The sequence below is a fragment of the Vulpes vulpes genome, chromosome 5 (genome assembly GCF_048418805.1).
Source record: "Vulpes vulpes isolate BD-2025 chromosome 5, VulVul3, whole genome shotgun sequence".
Lineage (NCBI taxonomy): Eukaryota > Metazoa > Chordata > Mammalia > Carnivora > Canidae > Vulpes > Vulpes vulpes.
The window spans coordinates 82,434,397-82,453,718 of NC_132784.1; the positions used below are offsets into that span (position 1 = coordinate 82,434,397).

Consider the following 19,322-nt stretch of genomic DNA (forward strand, 5'->3'; position numbering starts at 1 on the left):
AAGTTGGATGTGCAATGTGATCACAGGTCTGAAAAGCACATCAACCAAAGCTCTTCCAAGAATGAAATGTGGAAGTATAACTCACCACAGTGTGAACTGTGGTTTTCTCCATGTGGTGGGACATGCCTGTGGAGGGGGCTGAGGGACACATGGGACTCTTGCTTCAACTTTTCCATCCTTTCTAAATCTTCTGTAATGATCATGTAAAGTGAGGCTTTCAAAAATGAAAGAGCAAATGTATTACTGTCATAATGGGGGGAATCAACTTTATTTTTAAACCTGTTTCACAAAGGATTTGAGAGCGATAAACTTGTTTTTTAAAGAAGAAAATCACTGTGAAAGAGCTTTGGTAGTTAAAAAGCTTCTGTTGAAGCAGTAAACACAGCCTTCTATTTGCTGGCATCACTTCAAGGAGCAGCAATGTGATTGTGTTTAACTGGCACATTGAGAAAGCCCCAGGAGAAACCATGTTAGGAAGAATGTCCCAGATGCCAAATTTCAGAACCATGGGTATGATGCTTCAACATAGCAATGCTGCTGGAGTCATCTCTTTTCACTGTCTGGGAATCAAGGTCTTGGGAGTTTAGAGCTAGCTCAGTAATGTCTGTCAAAGCAGCACCAAAGAGAGACTCATCATCACACTCAGGAGATGGGGGTGGCTACCCCCCCTCCCTGTCCGGGTCCTTCCAGGAGGACGGCGACAGAGGAAGACATACTCCTTCTCACACGGAGCAGAGAGCTTTGGATCTGAAGTCAGAGGGGTTGAATCATAGCTGTAGGGTCGCTCTCAGTCTGACCTTGGCCAAGCCAGCATTTAACCTCCCTGGGACATGGTTTGCTCACTTGTAAAATAGGGGGTAATATCCTTTATCCTCTACCTCACAGGTTCCATGAAGAACAAGGTGGGATGAGGGTTTGAAAAGATTCTGCAGACTATAAGGGGACCTATAGATGTGTGGGATTGTGACCGTGCATGAGCCGCAAGGCATTTCTGACTTATGACTTAGTATCCAGGGCCCCTGAGGATGCCTTGGCGTGCATCCGGGCCTACGCTGGGCTACACAAGTAATGATAACAACAACAATATCAATAGTAGCTGGTGTTTTGGGAGCACTGTGTGCCAGGCACTGTTCTAAGGACTTTACATGTGTCACCTCATTTTAAAGATTGGTTGATTGATTTTAGAGAGAGTGAGCGAGTGAGCATAGGGAGAGGCAGAGGGAGAGGGAGGGAAAGATAAACTTTAGCATATTCTGCACTGATGCAGGGCTCAATCTCATGACCCTGACATCATGACCTGAGCTGAAATCAAGAGTCTGACACCAGACCAACTGACTGAGCCACCCAGGTGCCCCTGTATCAACTCATTTTAATACTTAAAACAGTTTCATGGTAATGTAGGTACCAAGAGGTAGGTACTGGAATAGTCTCCATTTTACAAATGAGGGAGAGGCCCAGAAAGGTTAAGTAACTTGAACAGGATCACACAGCTAGCAAATGGGGGAGTGGGGTTGGAATCCAGGCCGTCTGACTCTGAAGTCTGATAGAAAGCTGTAGATATTTTTCTCTGCCATACAAGGAAGAAGGGTTTGGGATACTTGCTTATTAACTGGTTATCTTAGTTTCTTAGATTCAAGAGCTGCTGTTGATCAGGTTTGCTTTTCTTTGAGTGTTGCAATGAAGAAAACCTGCTGGTGGGCAGTGAATGGGACAAAGTGAATGGCTTTGTGACTGGTTGGAAATGGGACCCAGGCTGCCTGTGGGAAGGCATCCTTCTCCTCAGTGTCTCTGGCCATCAGAGGAAGGAGATTCTGTGTGGGAAAGGACTGTGACTATGGCCGCATTTTGCAGGAGTAGTTTGAGGAAACCAGAAAGAGATCCAGGGCAGCATTGGGAGGCTTGATCTTGAGCGGAGACTATTTCTTAAGTAGCAGACTCTGATGAGTTTGGAAAGGAGGATTTCTGCTGTTGGGTCTGGGATAAAAACAGCCTTGGACGGAGGCCTGACAGCCCTCGGGACTGAAGGGAGCAGTTCAGGGCAGAGAAAAAGCAGCAGAGGAGCCTGATGTACCTGTGGGCTTTTGCGAGGTTCAGGTTTGGAGGCCATGCAGCAGGAATAGTTTGAGCACAGCAGCACTGGTCTGGTGTTATGTGCAAGCCCTGGGAATGACATGCTAGTAGCTCTAAGGGCTTTGGGAAGACAGAGGCTCCAACAACCCATCATTATGCATCTTGGTGTTTTTAGTTGGGGCTCAAGGTCTGGGGAGACTAGGGAGGCAGTTCTCATCATTTCTAACATTATGCTTCCAAACCGGGCCAAGCACCTCCTAACCTGTTTTGTATTTCATTAGTTAATGATCCTTCAGTTCAAGGCTAAGTTTAGTCCTGATGGGATTCTATGCAAACTTGATAAGCAAGTTATTTCCAATGACTCCATCTCTGCTCCCCATCTTTCTGTATCCAGAACCTCCTTAAATCTCTTACCATTTAAGCTACTTTCTTTTAAAATTCTTTAGATTACCAGTCTCTTGATCTGTCCAAACAGAAGTCATTGTTGGCTTATCCCTAGGATGAGTGATATTTATTTTTTGTTTTTGTGTTTTTATGTGTGTGTGTGGTTTTTTTTGTTTGTTTGAATTGTTTGGATGAGTGATATTTGTAATGTTCAGAAAGGGAGTATATGGAGAGCAAGCTTTCCAAGAGGCCAAGTAGAAGCTGCCTGGCCCTTTGTGATGGTAGCCTTGGGAGTCACGTGACATTGCTTCTGCCATACTGTAATTGGTTGAATGGTCTCAAGCCCCCTCATCTTCAAGGGGAGTGGACCTTACCTCTTAATGGGAGGCGTATAGGAGAATTTGCAGCCATTACCACCCCCCCCCCCCCCCACACACACAAACATATTTAAAGGACTACAGTATCTGAGAATTGAAAGGGATCATAGCAGATGATCTATTTCAGTCCTCTACCATGGATCAGCTCCTTTTCACAGCTTTCCAGTCCTCCCATGGCTGGACCACTGTGAGGGGGATGGGGGAGATGACAGGTTCCTTCTGGTCTCTCCTGTCATCTATTCCCACCATTTCCCAGTCTGTTCTGTTCTTCACTCCATAGCCAGAGTGCTTGTTCTAAAACACAGATTTGCTCCTGTACATCACCCATCTTCACCTTCCCACCTCACTCCACTTCAGACCAGATTTTCCAACTTCAGCTCCCCTTGGCTTGTTTGTTTCTGTCAGATAGTTCTAACGCTTTTCCGTAATAATGGAGAAAGCTCTAGAGGTACCTTTTTTCTCTCTCTCTCTCTCTTTGTTAATTTAAAATGTGACTTTTAAGGGCCCTTAGCCACCTCTGGGCTCATGAACACCATCAACACTGCAGAACCATGGAAAGGGGACCCAAGAGAGAATGGTCAAGAAGGATTGTTTCTCTTTCCCGGCATGAAATTTCCAGCTCTCTGCTCAGTTATGTTCTTGCCTCCTTTCCCGAGGAGCTCACCATTCAGGGGCCCCTCTCTCCTGGCCTTTCTCCCTGCAGCTTCACTCAGGAACTGTGGGTGCTGCCAGTGTGACATCTCTGCGGGTGCTTATAGTGACACTGGGTCTTGTGAGATGTCTCAAGTCCTCAGTTGGATGTGAGTAGTTTATTTTTCAGAGAGAAAGATGTCACTGCTGCCAAGCAAGCATAGACAACCTCAGTTACTTGGCTGAAGAAGACTTAGTGGCGTAAAAAGACATTTGCATCCAGAGACACCGTCCTTTCATTTTGCGGTTTGGGTTCTTGGATGAGGTTTATCTGGGCGTCATAGGCCCCGGCAGGTAGCCGCATTCACCTCTGATTTCTTAGGCCTTGAGTTTCACAGTCCAGCCCTTGTAGGTGGTATGGAAACAAGATTGAAGATACACAGGTATCTTCTGCATCTTTGCTTACCTACCACTTCCTCGGAGACCGTGGCTCACCAGCCCTGCCCAGTGGGGCAGCTGTGGCATTTGCATCCGTGTCCTCACGTCGATGCCAAATACGTGTACTGAGTGTCTGTGCTGGGGGCCGCAGCTGTGGGATGGAGAGGTGCCCGTCTGGGCCACCCCTTCTCTCCAGGACCTCCCACAGCAGGCACTTGAGGATTATCCGAGGCCTGACCGCTGGAATTTTGTTTTGCAGGAACAGACAACCTCCAGATAACAGCCAGCCCGACCCCGGCGTCATTTCCTCATGGGAAGGTGTTCCCGATTTCACCAACATGGCCTTTCTCAGAAGTCCAGTCTTCCTCGGCAGTGGCCAGAGTCCAGAGTGTGCTGGGACCGTCCCCCGACAACACCAGCGCGCTGCAGTTCCCCCGAACACCTCCGCCCAAGACGCACCGCAGAGCTAGGGCTCACGGGGACTTCTCTGCTTCCCCTTTCCAAGGAAGTGGCCACAGCGCCCCCCTGGAGCCTTCCAAGGATTCCAGCGAGTCTGTGGTCCACCCGAGACCTCAAGGGGGAAAAGACGCAGCCTCCGAGTCAGGTTTGCCTCACATCAGCATGCTCCCCTTGTCCTCGACCCCATCTCAGCCAGTGTGGGTAGGGACTCCTTCCATTTCAGCCCGGCATTCCCCAAGATCAGACATTCTCCCGTTTCTCCCTCCACGTTCATCCTCTTCATTGGCTCCCAACTCACCTCATTCCATCATCTTTTCTAAACCAGCCGAACAACCCACCCAAGTGCCCTTATTCACACACACAGCTGCAACCAGCTCCTCTTCAGGTCAGGGCGCAGCTAATTCCCCAAACCCGTTTGCTGGGGGCATAAACCAGGCTCCGGCCAAAAATGCCCAGGATTTGATAGGCACCCCTCATCTTGGTTTTTCTGGACCCTCAACAGTGCAGCAGCCCGAACTGCCCCCCGCCGAGGGTCCTCACTCAGCAGGCTCCCCCACACCCGAGTTTCTGGGCTCTGCCCACCTGCCTCCCCCTCCCCTGACACCTGGAAGTCTTCCTCAGCTTCCAGATGGAACTCCTTCACAGTCGGTGCTGGAAGTGGCTTCAAGGCCTACACCTCCCTGGCCAGTGGAAGCTGGGGTGGCTGAGGGAGCGCACAGTGGGGTGTCTTTGGCGGCATCTGAGAGTGAAGTAGCAGCAGCAGCAGCAGCAGCAGCAGCAGCAGCTGTGACCCAGGAGGCCGTGTCTTCACTTTTCCAGACTGCAGGATCAGTGGCCATGGAAACGACCAGCAGAAAGCTAGCCCCTGCTACAGCAAACGACCCCGCTCACCCCCTACATTTGTCAGCAGCTCCAGAGAATTCCAAAGGGCCCCTCCTTTTGGGGGATCACAGGTCTCCCTCGTTGGTGCCTTCTCCTCTGCCTCTCCCCACAGCCGCCAGCGGAGGGCAAGCCCTCCTTTCCGGGGCATCAGTCAGCACAGCGGCCGACTTTCCCTCGGCGCCCACTTTCCTCCAGCCAGTGCAGAATCCTGCCCCCCCCTCCACTGTGCCCCAGAGGCCAGCTCCCCAAGATGAGGGCAGCGAGCGATCCCCTCCTGCGGCAGCTACAGATTTGCCCCTCTCAAGCAAATCTCCCAATCTTCTTCCTATGACATGGGCACCTCCCCTGCGAGAAGGAGATAGCGTGACAGCTGTTTTAGAGAAAAACAAAAAGGCAAATTGGACAGCTGCTCTCCAGCCCCTTCCAAGTAGAGACATTCCAAGTCCTCACACTGTAAATGGATTCACCTCTGATTCTAGCACAGATCACATTCCATCTTTTTTCACTGCAATGGCGAGAACAAACCTCCTTCCTTCAGAATTAGCTCTCCCTTCCATGCCCTCCATGCAAAGCACCCAGACTATGTCCCCATCCCCTAGCGTGTCCAGCATCAAGCCAGAAACCCATGCATCTGTAGTAGATCGCTCCGAGTTGCCAGCTTCAACTTCCCAACAGGTGACAGCGTTTCCCTCTTCCACTGAAGTCTATGATTTCTCCGCAGTGAGACATGTGAAAATGCCAGCAACCACAGATGTTTTCTGGAGTTCTCTTTCCACAGAAACTGGATCGCTCTACATAGAGCCAGTGATATCTGGCTTGCCGCAGCAAACAAATTATGATTTAAATGGGCACGTCATTAACTCCACCAGTTGGGAAACTCATTCAGCTTCAACTACTCCTCCCAGTGGTTCAACATCAGCTGCAAGTACAATAAACTCTTCAGATCTCAGAGCTACTGCTGGGCATTCAGTGACTGCAGGAGGCTTTACCATCCAGCATCCAGTCCTTGGTACAAGCACCAGCCAGCCCATTCAACAGTCAGAGGTTACCATGGTTGGAAACCACACAGCCCTCGTGTCCATAACCAATAACTATTCCAGAGACTTCCAAGCAGCGGAGGTTGAAGAGTACGCACCCACTAGCCAACAGGCTACGTCTCATCCCCGTCCACAGCTGCCTATGCATCCAACACGTGCTCTTCTGCCAGCCTCTCCAAACCTAACTTTTACAGCCAACTTGAAGCAAGTGCTTTCAGATGGAATGGACACGAGCCTCTCAATTTCCAGTGATGTCGATCTGTCTCCTGTGACAAGTGCTTCTCCAGCATCCCAGAGTGTCTTGAGATACAACTCTACTGCCGAATCTCCTCCTCTGTCAACCAGGGTCGTATTCAGGACCCCATCCAAAGTTCTGCTGGCTTCTCAGCACCCTGAGAAATGGACAGGTGCAACCACTCGTGCAGGTAGTTTGCTTCCCGGTACCCCCCCAAACAGGTCTGGCCGCTTCTGTGGACAAAGGATCTTCATGTTCAACACAGATATGCAGCTTTGCTTAGAAGGAGCAGAAACACACCTTAAGGATGATGAATCAGTTAGCAGCCCCAAATAGTCACGTCCTTGATCCTCTGCTGACTAGAGTTTTTGAAAAGTACAGTCAGTCTCCAACTTAGGATGGTTTGACTTATACAATTTTTCAGCTTTTTAATGGTGCAAAAGCAACATGCATTCAGTAAAAATCATACTTCGGATTTTGAATTTGGATCCTTTCCCAGGCTAGCGATAAGTGGTATGATCCTCTTTTGTGATGCTGGGCAGGGCAGCGAGTCGCAGCGCCCAGCCAGCCACGCGATCATGAGGGTCAACAATGATACAATTACAGCCATCCTGGACCCATGCAACTATTCTTTCACTTTCAGTATGCTATTCAATAAATTACCTGAGATATTCAACACTTTATTATAAATAGGCTTGTATTATTTTTTTAAAGATTTTATTTATTCATGAGAGACACAGAGAGAGAGGCAGAGACACAGGCAGAGAGAGAAGCAGGCTCTGTGCAGGGAGCCCCATGTGGGACACGATCCCAGGCCCCCGGGATCATGCCCTGGGCTGAAGGCAGACACTCAAGCGCGGAGCCACCCAGGCATCCCAGAATAGGCTTTTATTAGATGATTTTGCAAACCCAGTGTGGGCTAATGTAAGTATTGTGAGCATGGGTAAGGTGGGCTAGGCTAAGCTAGCATGTTCGTAGGTTAGCTGTATTACATGCATTTTTTATTTATGGTCATTTCAACTTATGACATGTCTTTTGGGACGTAACCCCATTGTAAGGAGAGGGAGATCTGTATTCAGAATTTATTTATTTTTATTTATTTTTATTTATGATAGTCACACACAGAGAGAGAGAGAGAGAGGCAGAGACACAGGCAGAGGGAGAAGCAGGCTCCATGCACTGGGAGCCCAACGTGGGATTTGATCCCGGGTCTCCAGGATCGCGCCCTGGGCCAAAGGCAGGCGCTAAACCGCTGCGCCACCCAGGGATCCCTGTATTCAGAATTTAAATGTCCTTATTGCCAACCACAGGTTTCCATAAGTGACACTCTCATTAGGGGTAATTGATTTAATGAACCTAGAGCTGTTTTGCCTAAATTCCAGAGCACAGAGACTTTTCATGCCAGCAAACCCGTAAGTGACATCCATTCATCACCACCACAAGTGACATGTGTGCTGCAGACCAGTGACAGACCTTTGCTTTTTTGTCTTTCTGCAGCAGACCCCTCTGTGTCATCCAAGGTGGAGCCAACAGCAGCAGCGGTGGCCACGTCGTTACTGGGGAAATCAAGTCCACTGGCGCTGTCTGCAGCCCTGGTTGCCAAGGGCCCTGGCAGCAGCCCTTCAGCCATGGCCTCAGGATCAGTCAAGAGCAGCTGGACCACTGCTCTAGCTAAAAACGTCACAAACAACACAGCACTTGGCCCAAAGACGACGCCAGGGGCAATGCATCCAGCCTTTTCATTCACGCCAACCTACATGTTTTCAAGAGCGGCACACACCGTGAGTGCTCATACAGCCATGCAAGGGAACACAGGCACCGCCTCCGGCCTGTTGTCCACTACACACCTCCCCAGGAAACCACAAGCCATGCACACGGGCCTCCCGAACCCCACCAACCCAGACACGCCCAGAGCATCCACCACACGCCCGCTGACTATCACAGCAGCCTTGACATCCATCACAGCACCCGTGAGGGCCACCCGGTTGCCACCTGTGCCAGCGGAAAATACAGACACTGCCCTTCCCGCTGCGTCGACCGCTGTGGTCACAACTGGCAAAATGGCATCCAACCTGGAGTGTCAGATGTCCAGCAGGCTCCTGGTGAAGACAGGTAAGTGTCCACTGTCCTTGGAGTTTACTTGAAAGCAGCAGGCACGCCCTGGCCTCAGAGATGTAGCAGAGATGAGATCGGCGGTTCTCAGCCAGGAACAGTTGTGCTCCTTCTCCCCCGGAAGGTGTTTGGCCCTGTCTGAAGACCTTTTTGGAGGGTAGGGAGGGTGCTACTGGCATGTAGTGAGACAGAGACCAGGATGCTGTCAAACGCCCCAGGTACAGGGCGGTCCTACAGCAAAGGATAATCCCTGCCCCAAATGTCCGAGTGCTGAGATTGAGGAGCCCCGGTCCTTATCAAGTGACAGAGGAGAAGGGAGCTTTACGTGACCTGCATTCTGGTCCCGGGATCAGTCCTGCTATCAGAGACCCCCCTAGGGAAACCGTTTCTGCCAATGAATCCGGGAAAACAAACGCGTAGTGAATTTTGCCTGAAGAGCAAACCAGTGATGTCTCACGTGAATGAATGAATGATGAATAAAATGTCACGTCTTGGAAGCCCTGCAGAATTCAGAAAGGCTTCTGAATTCTCAGCCTGCAGGTAGAAAAAGTACAGCTGCACGATGAGGGTGCCCAGGATTTCTTTCGATGTTGAAAAGGAGGCCGTGAAAATGTCGGGTGGTAAATGCTATCTCTAGCCACCACCTCCCAGTTGCAGCAAAGCAGGGCAGGAAGGCACCGGGTGCTTTTAACAGTGGGGTAGTGTTGGCTATAAAAAGCACTAGACACGTTATCTGAGCCAGCAAGCCAGTGCTGAATGCTCGAGTCCCGCCTTCCTCTTCACCCTACAAAGGATTAAATGAAATTATATCTGGAGACGTAGCCTATTCTAAAATGGGAAATTGTGAAACTAGGCAGACCAGAAAGTACAGTATCTCTTTCTGTTTCTCAAGGAATTATACCATCTGGTTTTCCACTCCCCCTCCTCTGAGAGGCAGGCAACCCCAAACACCTAGATGCAGAAGTCTGGAACATTCTGACCCCTCCCCCTTCTTCCACCACCCCCGTCACCCCAGCCACACCTGGTCAACCACCGGTGCCCTTCATTCAGTTCAACTTCCTTCAGCACCCTTCTCTCCATCCCCACCGCTGCGTCCCTCGTTCACCCTGTCATCAGCCACCTCAATTTCTGCAACAACAACCAAATTTATCTGCCTTAGACTAGCCCCCACCCCCTCCAATCTGTTCTCCAGTCTGTAGTCAACGGGACCCTCTAAAATGTATGCTTTTGCTTAAAGCCCTTCACGTCCCATCGCCCGCAGGACCAGGCCTAAACATGTATCCTGAAAGGCTTCGATCCTCACCCTGTGCCTTTGAACTTGGTCTCGTCTCTGCTGGGAGTGGCGAGGGGCGGTCCCTCTCCACTCATCAGGAGATGGCCTTGCTTATCAGGAAACCTTCCTTGATCCCCACCCCCTTGCCCAGGTCCAGGCTGGATGTTCCTAGAGCATCGCAGGCTTCCCTTCAGATAGCACCTGTCACCTTCAGTCACAGGTGCCAGTCTCCACCCCAGGTCTCCATCCCACTCTGCCCCACTTGTGGGGTGGGAACTCAGCTTCCTGAATCAGGGGTGTTTGGGCAGCACAACCTCCCTCAGGGCTTGTGCCTAAGCAGGTTGTTGAGGAACGCTGTGGCAGGTGTTTTCTGCAGGCCCCCCATCAGGACCTGGTACCGCTGAAACCAGTTTTCAAAGTCAAGGACAGAGTTGGTCAGAAATGAAGCGTGGCTGGCGTATTAGCTCTCTCTCTGCCAGGGCCACACAAATACAAGGGCCTTCCTTCTTTGGGCTTGAGTGGGACCCCAGAGCAACAACCCCAGGCCCCCGCTCTCATTGCTTGGACCTGCACCCACCAGACTTCCTCAGAACTTGTAGGAAGTGGAGGATGGAGAGGAGAGGGGAGCTCATTAATTAGGGGGTCTGCTGCCCTACCCTGATGACAGTGCTTCTGTTTGGTCCCACAGTTCTCTTTCTGACCCCAAGGAGAGGGCAGAGCAGTGAAACCTTGAAATTCAACATTGCCAAAGGGCTCACACAGGCATTACGGAAGGCTTTCCACCAGAACGACATCTCGGCTCACGTAAGTCTCTTGGCTCTGTAATGAGACTAAGCCATCCACACCTTCCTCTTGGGCCCAGAGTATGTTTAGATTGTGTTCCTCCTCCCTGGGTACCATAACCATTCTTGTCAGAAGCCGTGTCTTTCTTCATTTTGGCAGATAGCTAATAATATGTGGTGAGGTGACTGGATAAAAGGTCCAATTTTGACATAGAAATGGAGGTTGACTGCCTTATGTCTAATTTTTTTTCCAAGCCTAGATACTATTTTTTTTATTTTTATTTTTTTTAAAGATTTTATTTATTCATTGGAGACACACAGAGAGAGAGATAGAGAGGCAGAGACACAGGTAGAGGGAGAAGCAGGCTCCATGCAGGGAACCTGATGTGGGACTCGATCCCAGGTCTCCAGGATCAGGCCCTAAGGCTGAAGGTGGCACTAAACTGCTGAGCCACCCGGGCTGCCCCAGATATACTGTTTTAAATCATCCCATTATCCCGTTATTGGGGATACTTTAAATACTTTCCCATTGGGAAAGTATTTAATAGTGTTAGTGTAATTCTTAAGAAATTGTCCATTTCCTTTCCCTTTATCTTCCTCAGCATTGTAAATAGTGATTTATTTCTGGAAGTTTAAAAATTATTGTAAATTGAGTCCAACTTTGTGCTTCAATAGCCAGCAGCAGACAGGGAAATAAATATGTTTTTTTCCCCAAGCACTTTAATGCCAAGTACTATTTAGTAACCGCCAGCTGATTTCCATGGCATATCCAAGCGATGGAAGCCTCACTTTACACTCTTTTGGATTGATTACAAGTTTTAAAGCCCTACGTGTGATTGGCAGTCAGTGGACAACCCTTTTCGCCTCTTAAAAATATTGCTCTGGCTTTTTTTCCTTTGAGGCCTGTCCTGCAGTTGTATCTAGCTTCGTCGTCTCCATGACCACACCAAGGACTAGGGATGAGGTTTGGTACATAGGTTATTGGTCATTGTCAGCCTCTTTTTTTGGAGGTAGGATGGGGGGAGGAGCAGAGGGAGAGGGAGAGAATCTCAAGCAGACTCCCAGCTGAGCATGGAGCCAGATGTGGGGCTCAGTCTCACAACCCTGGGATCATGACCTGAGCCAAAACCAAGAATCAGATGCTCAACTGACTGAGTCACCCAGGCACCCCTGTCAATCCCTTTTATATAATTCTGAGAGAAAGGAAGGAAGGAAGGAAGGAAGAAAAGAAAAGAAAGAAAAGAAAAGAGAAAGAAAGAAAGAAAGAAAGAAAGAAAGAAAGAAAGAAAGAAAGAAAAGAGAGGCATTTCATGAAAAGCATCCATGACGTCTGCACTAGAAACTTTATTTGAGAGTTGAAAATGGGGGCACCTGGGTGGCTCAGTTAGTTAAGCATCTGCCTTTGGCTCAGGTCATGATCTCGAGGTCCTGAGATGGAGCCCCGCTTTGGCTCCCAGCTCCATGGGGAGCCTGCCTCTCCCTCTCCCCCCTGCTCTCTCTTGCTATCTCTGTCTCTCTCTCGAATACATAAAAAAAGTCTTGAAAGAAAGAAAGAAAGAAAAAAAGAAAGAAAGAAGAAAATGTAAGCATTTTTATTTGGTCATCTGACATGTAATTTTCACTCAACTTTGGTTGTTTTCAAACTACCTTCAGTTTTTACCTTTTTTGCAAATCATCCCAGACCACTGTGACAATCAGTTATGAATTCATTTTTTAAAAATCAGCCCATTTTTTAAAACGTTTGAAAGGATGTCTGATATTACTGCCAGGAGTGAAAATCAGGATCATTTGCCACAAACAAAAGCTAATCAGAAAAATGAGATTAATGGTAATGACTTGTTAAATTCAAGCTAGACATTGTTGCTTGAGGAAGGCTCTAAGGCTGATGTCTCTGGTATCCCTTTGTTTAAAAATATGATTAGCAAGCTTTAGAGAGGTGCTAAAAATAATCCCCAAATTGAGACTTGTTCCTTGAGGTCATTAGGATTGGAGCAGAGTCCACTCTTTTAACAGGTGATCTGGTGTTCTATTAAAAACATCTTGAGGGGCACCTGGTTCAGTGATTGAGCATCTGCCTTTGGCTCAGGGTGTGATCCTGGAGTCCTGGGATGGAGTCCTGCACCGGGCTCCCTACAGGGAGCCTGCTTCTCCCTCTGCCTGTGTCTCTTTAAAAAAAAAAAAAAAAAAAAGGTTTTATTTATTTATTTAAGAGAGACACACAGAGAGAGAGAGAGAAAGAGAGGCAGAGAAATTGGGTCAAAAACTCAAAACATCAGTGTCCCTTGGGACTCAGTTTTAAGGGAGACTTTCCATAGCCCATCCCCATCCTCCCCTTGGTCTTGAACCAACTTACAAGCCAGGAATGGAGTGGAGTCTGAACAGTCCTTCTCTCAGTTTCTAGAAAGAGGAATTCACCTCATCTACTACTAATCCCTAAAAGAGCCTTTAGGCTCCTTTACGTCCTAAAGGAGCCCCCACTTCATCTATCATTTCCGCCTTTTCATTTTCATAAATGACGAGAACTATAACAAAGCTGTTTTTCCCAGCATTTCATCTCTGGAAATCTCTTTTGCCTGCCCTCTCCTGTCTGCCTTCTTGGGTGACTGTTGGTGCTCACAGGATGACACTGAGGCATTTAAGGAATCAAGAAAACCCCCACAGATTTAATTCCCTTACATGTTGGTTCGCAATAAGTTGTATTTCATTCTATCCCGCTATTTTGAGACTTGCCAATCCACGTAGCACTTTTATAAATTATTAGAATATTCATCAAATGAGAACATCTTGCTCCCCAGCCATGCCAATAAGGGTTGTGGTTCGAAGAAATACCAAGAAGGACTTCAAGTATGGTGGAAATAAACACTGAGTTCTGTGGGTCTGTTGTTTTGTAGGTGGACATTCTGGAACATTCTCATAATGTCACCGTTGGTTATTATGCTACCAAAGGGCGGCTGGTGTACTTGCCTGCTGTCGTGATTGAGATGCTGGGTGTTTATGGGATCAGCAATGTCACTGCGGATCTGAAGCAACACACCCCAAACTTACAGTCAGTGGCGGTACTTGCCTCCCCATGGAATCCCCAGCCTGCAGGCTGCTTCCAGCTGAGAACAGGCAAGTACCTCAGAAAGGATTCCTGTCCGTTCCGGGATCGGGGGCAGCATCACGAAGATGCCTGTTTAAAAACTTGAGTGCTAGTGGCTCTGTCTCTTAAAGTCCTGTGTACCTTCCTCAAAGGGCCCTGCTAATCAACTGTCCAAGTTCCCTGCCTATGAACCTAAACTTCCTCACCTTGGATTTATTAGAAATAGTCCTTCAGGGACGCCTGGGTGGCTCAGCGGTTTGGTGCCTGCCTTCGGCCCAGGGTGTGATTCTGGAGACCTGGGATCAGGTCCCATTCCAGTTCCCTGCATGGAGCCTGCTTCTCTCTCTCTCTGCCTGTGTCTGCCTCTCTCTCTCTGTATCTCTCATTAATAAATAAATAAAATCTAAAAAAAGAAAGAAAGAAAGAAAGAAAGAAAGAAAGAAAGAAAGAAAGAAAGAAAGAAAGAAAAGGGGATCCCTGGGTGGCGCAGCGGTTTGGCGCCTGCCTTTGGCCCAGGGCGTGATCCTGGAGACCCGGGATCGAATCCCACATCGGGCTCCCGGTGCATGGAGCCTGCTTCTCGCTCTGTCTATGTCTCTGCCTCTCTCTCTCTCTCTCTCTCTCTCTCTCTGTGACTATCATAAATAAAATTAAAAAAAATTAAAAAAGAAAGAAAGAAGAAAGAAAGAAAGAAAGAAAGAAGAAAGAAAGAAAGGAAGAGTCCTTCAGGGGCACCTGGGTGGCTCAGTTGGTTGAGCATCTGCCTTTCGGGTTGCTTGGTCCTGGGATCGAGTACCCACATCAGGCTCCCTCCCTGCTCCATGGGGACCTTGCTTCTCTCTCTCTCTCTCTCTCTCTCTTTCTCTCTCTCTGTCTCTCATTAATAAATTAATAAAATATTTTTTAAAAAAGGAACTAGTCCTTCACAGGAGCCTTCCTTCTCAATTTATATAATTAGGACTTTATGAGCAACAGGCACCGTATTTTTAATTTTTTCCTGTATTACCAGTGGATACTGGTAAGAGCTGAGCATCCATAAAATCTGTGCTTTGGACCAACACTGTTCCAGGGTGCCCCTGAATCAGAAGCTCTGAGCTTTGGCCTCGGAATCTTCCTCTCAAGCACCCTCGCGATTCTGATCATGTGGTTGGTAAGCCCCAAGAGTGGAGAAACTAGAAATTATTGAAGTCGAAAGAATCAACTAAGTGATGCAGGTCAATTGACAAGCCCCCACCCCCCAAACCTCCCCCGAGAAATAGAAGGCATGATCTCTCTTTGATTGTTTTTTTTCTTTTTTTTAAGTCATTCTTGGAGCAGATGTCTACACAGTCCGACAAAATCCTTTGCATTAGAGGGAACCTCAGATTTGATCGTGCTTTTAATTCTTCTTTATTCATAATCATTTTAAGAGCCACTTCCAACCCTGCAACCAAACTTTGTCAGTCCTTATTTGCCTGATTTCTCTGATGTAAAATCATGCTGTTTTATATGAAGACTGCTGTTAAGTCCAAGGAGCTAAGTCACACATCATTTCAGCAAGCGCTGATTTATGACTCTCCTTCTAGTGCTACAGTTTGTGAGCCAATCTGACAACATCCAGTCCTGCAAGTTCGCTCAGACGATGGAACAGAGGCTGCAGAAGGCCTTCCAGGATGCTGAGAAGAAAGTCCTAAATACCAAAAGCAACCTGACCATTCAGGTAAGGAGGAGGGTACTTCAACTGTGTCGTTGATGTTGGCAAGAAGTGACTTGGTTTCCTGTCTTAAAGATGCCTGGTGTAAGTGTAACTCCGTCATTTAGACAGGAGGAGGTGCCGCTCTGGGGCCCCTGAGAAGACTCAGTTCCAGCACCGATGAGGACGTCTGTGACAGGAGGGGTGCTGTTTTGCTATATACCTGCTGTGGTTTAGGGTTTTATATTTATTTTCCCATGTGACGCTTCCTCAGGCCTTCCCAATACATTTGCTATTTTGTTTTATTTTGTATTGTTTGGTTGTTTGTTTGGGGTTTTGGGGGGTTTTTTGTTTGTTTTTAGATTGTTTTTATTCATGAGAGACACAGAGAGAGGCAGAAACATAGGTAGAGGGAGAAGCAGGTTCCCTGTGGAGAGCCCGATGTAGGACTTGATCCCAGGACCCCAGGATCACACCCTGAACCAAAGGCAGATGCTCAACAACTGAACCACCCAGGCATCCTGGTTGTTTGTTTAGAGAGAGCACACACAAGGGTGCACAAGAGTAGTGGCGAGAGTAGAGGGAGAGGGAGAGAGAATCCCAAGCAGGCTCTGTGTCCATTGTAGAGCCAGGTGCAGGACTCGATCTCATGACCCGGAGATCATGACCAGATGTGAAATCAAGAGTCAGACATTTAGCCCAATGAGCCACCCAGATGGCCCAATACATTTACTATTTTAAAAACTGAAGTAGATGTGCAATATAAGGTACAATTTCATAAAATGAATCAAATGTCTCATAAAATGAAATCAATTCCAAATAGCTAACTCATCAAGATTTGCCTATCCTGTGATTTGCATTGAGTTGTTTTCTAGACATCCACATGAACAGTCACTTTAGTTTAAACAAACACATATACACATTTTATATTTGGGGCTCATCGTATGCCATGACTGCGCTAAGTGTTTTAGAAATATTTTGCTACATAATACTCAAGACATCTTTCTGAAGTATTATTATCATCATTTCACAGAAAATGGGACTGAGAGAGAGGCTAAGAAGCTTCCAGAAAGTCACACGGTAAAGAAGGGAATAAAGACTTGAGTCAAGGCCCATGATCTTATCCGCTATGCTAAACCATGGAACTTTTGGTGAACACATGAATTTTTCTTGGAAAAATCCCACTGCTAGTACAATATATTTCAGTTTCCTGGACTTACAATAGATATGCCACCAAAAGCTTTCCTCAGACCCACTTTTTTGCAATTATATAACTAACATCCCACTAAAGACATATGCTTTTTTTTTTTTTTTTTAAGTAAGCTCCACATCCAGCATGGAACCCAGTGTGGGGCTTGAATTCAGTCAACCCTGAGATCAAGACCTGAGCTGAGATCAGAAGTCGGACCCTCAATTGACTGAGCCACCCAGGCACTCCAAGACAGATGCTTTTTTTTTTTTTAAGATTTTATTTATTCATTCATGAGAGACACACACAAAGAGAGAGGCAGAGACACGAGGCAGAGCCACAAGGCAGAGGGAGAAGCAAGCTCCATGCAGGGAGCCCGACGCGGGACTTGATCCTGGGTCTCCAGGATCATGCCCTGGGCTGAAGGCGGTGCTAAACCACTGAGCCACCCGGGCTGCCCCAATGCTTTTTAATCATATTCATTCAGCCCCCAAATTTCTCTGATTAACTATACAACCCAATGTCCTGTTTTTACTGAACTAAATCCTTTGCAATTAAACCCAGTGGTTTTGAAATTGACATTTAGCATAAATGAATTATCAGCAAAGCCAATATGAGGTAGAAAGCATACAATTTAATTTGAAGAAGCAGCTTTCCTTTTCTAGATTTATCCAAAATGTATATGGAAGTATCTCATTATGATTCAGTTCATATTAGATTAAGATCTAAAAACGTGTCACAAACATAAGATTTATGTAAGAAGTATGACTCAGCTCCCTTGTGGGAGATCTTTTTCTTTCTGATTGGGTTTGTGATCTTCACAGGTGCATGATTCCAGTTAGGGCTTGGAGGCAGAGTGTACTCTGATTGTATTCAGGAAGCACAGACCCATTGAGCACCTCCTGTTTATATAAATAAGCTGCCTTTGGCCTTAAGAAGACTCTGTGTTATAGGATAGTCATGGGCCATGAGATGAAACCTTGTACAGCAAATAACAAAGTTTCCTTGGAAAAGACTGTAACAGACAATTTGAGAACTGCATCTAAATAAATTTTGGGTGCTCTTGAACATTTCAGCAGGTCTTGAAGTAAATGGTTAATTGGGTGAATTGTTTCATTAACCCTGCTCCACTTTTTGCCATGACTGACAAAGCCTGGAACCACTTTGTAGCCTGGATTCTGGAACCCTCTAGGCCCCTTTATCATGCATATATGTAGCTGCATGCTAATCATCCACCTGGACTTGTTCCAGGACCTGGTTTTATAATTAATAAATTTCCATTTTACTGTATTAAGTATAATTTGGAGGAGCACCTTGGATTTTTTTGGACCACATAGGTATTTAATTTGTTCAGAGAGTCGTGGAAAAGTTTTGTTTTGTTTTGTTTTTTAACTTGTATAGCATTGGTATTAGGGGCTAGATTGCAGTAGACTCAATTAGGACCTTTTTGGTTGTGAATGACAGACTCTAAGCATACAAGATTTAAGCAAAAAGAAGTAATTGGGCAGCCCGGGGGACTTAGCAGTTTAGCACCGCCTTCGGCCCAGGGCCTGATCCTGGAGACCCGGGATGGAGTCCCACGTCGGGCTCCCTGCATGGAGCCTGCTTCTCCCTCTGCCTGTGTCTCTGCCCCCCTCTCTCTCTCTCTCTCTCTCTCTCTCTCTCTCTGTGTCTATCTTGAATAAATAAATACAATCTTAAAAAAAGAGAAAGTAATTGGCTCATAGAACTGAAAGGTTCACAGCATATTTCATTCAAGCCCGATTTGATTCAGGTGCTTATATGATTTCTTCGAAAAGTTCTCTTTGTCTCTTGGCCTTGCCCTGGGCTGACATCATCTTCAGGCCCAGTGGGGTGGCCCCTGGCACCTCCAGGTTTGTCTCCTTCTTGTTGCTTACAGTCTTATGGAACCAACAGACCTATTTTGGTGGCCTTCCAGTAAAAATCCTGGGATTAGCTCTCATTGGACTCATTTGGATTGTGTTCCCATTTCTGGAGTCATAACTGTGGCCAAGGAGATAAAATGTCCCAATGTCTCCGAGGCCTGGCTATCCCCACTCCTAGAACTTGGGTAGGGCAGCCCCACCCAAAGCCCATGAACCCAGCTGGAGAGAAGAAGTATGTCCTCAAGGAAATTGTGGTGTTGTCATAGAAGAAAGAAGAATGGATGCTAGGTAGGCAAAATAACAGCCTTCCTTTCTGCCAGTCTTTTTAAGGTCTAACTAGCTAAATGAATTGTGGCATGAATGAGTGGGAAGTAAGAGATAACATCAGGAACAACAGGAGTCTAAGAGTAAAGGGGGTAGTGGGAAAGTGCCCCCTGTAGGGCTGCTTCTACTTGGGGACAGGGCATGACTTTCAGGGAACACTGACCTGGCTTTGGTCTCAGGCCTGTGGACCTCTCATTTATGAAGCTAGTGTTAAGTAGCCATCAAGATTGGTTACACTTTTCTTAGCTATAAAAAAATGAGTATACTAAAGAAGACCAAAAAAAAAAAAAAAAAAAAAAAAGGAAAATCTGTGCTCATGAATTGGAAGATTTGATATTGTTAAAATGTCAGTACTGCCAAGAGCAATCTACAGATTCTATGCAATCCCTATCAAAATCTCAGTGTTTTTTTTTTTTTGCAGAAATAGAAAAATCCATCCTAGAATTCATATGGAATCATAAGGAACCATGAATAGCCAAAACAGTCTTGA

General features: G+C 47.0%; 1 protein-coding gene across 7 annotated transcripts in view; it reads left to right on the forward strand.

Annotated features, from left to right (window-relative positions):
* The window catches only part of KIAA1549L (KIAA1549 like), a 263,343-nt gene that overhangs the window by 138,953 nt on the left and 105,068 nt on the right, over nt 1-19,322 (forward strand). For 5 of the 7 annotated variants that reach the window (XM_072759088.1, XM_072759084.1, XM_072759085.1 and 2 more), the window contains 5 exons: nt 4,159-6,702; nt 8,010-8,624; nt 10,586-10,701; nt 13,571-13,790; nt 15,327-15,460. In XM_072759088.1, coding sequence (XP_072615189.1) covers nt 4,521-6,702; nt 8,010-8,624; nt 10,586-10,701; nt 13,571-13,790; nt 15,327-15,460 — 3,267 coding nt within the window. In that variant the 5' untranslated portion in view covers nt 4,159-4,520. The remainder of the gene's footprint in view (nt 1-4,158; nt 6,703-8,009; nt 8,625-10,585; nt 10,702-13,570; nt 13,791-15,326; nt 15,461-19,322) is intronic. The other 2 variants (XM_072759089.1, XM_072759090.1) reach the window with 1 other exon arrangement.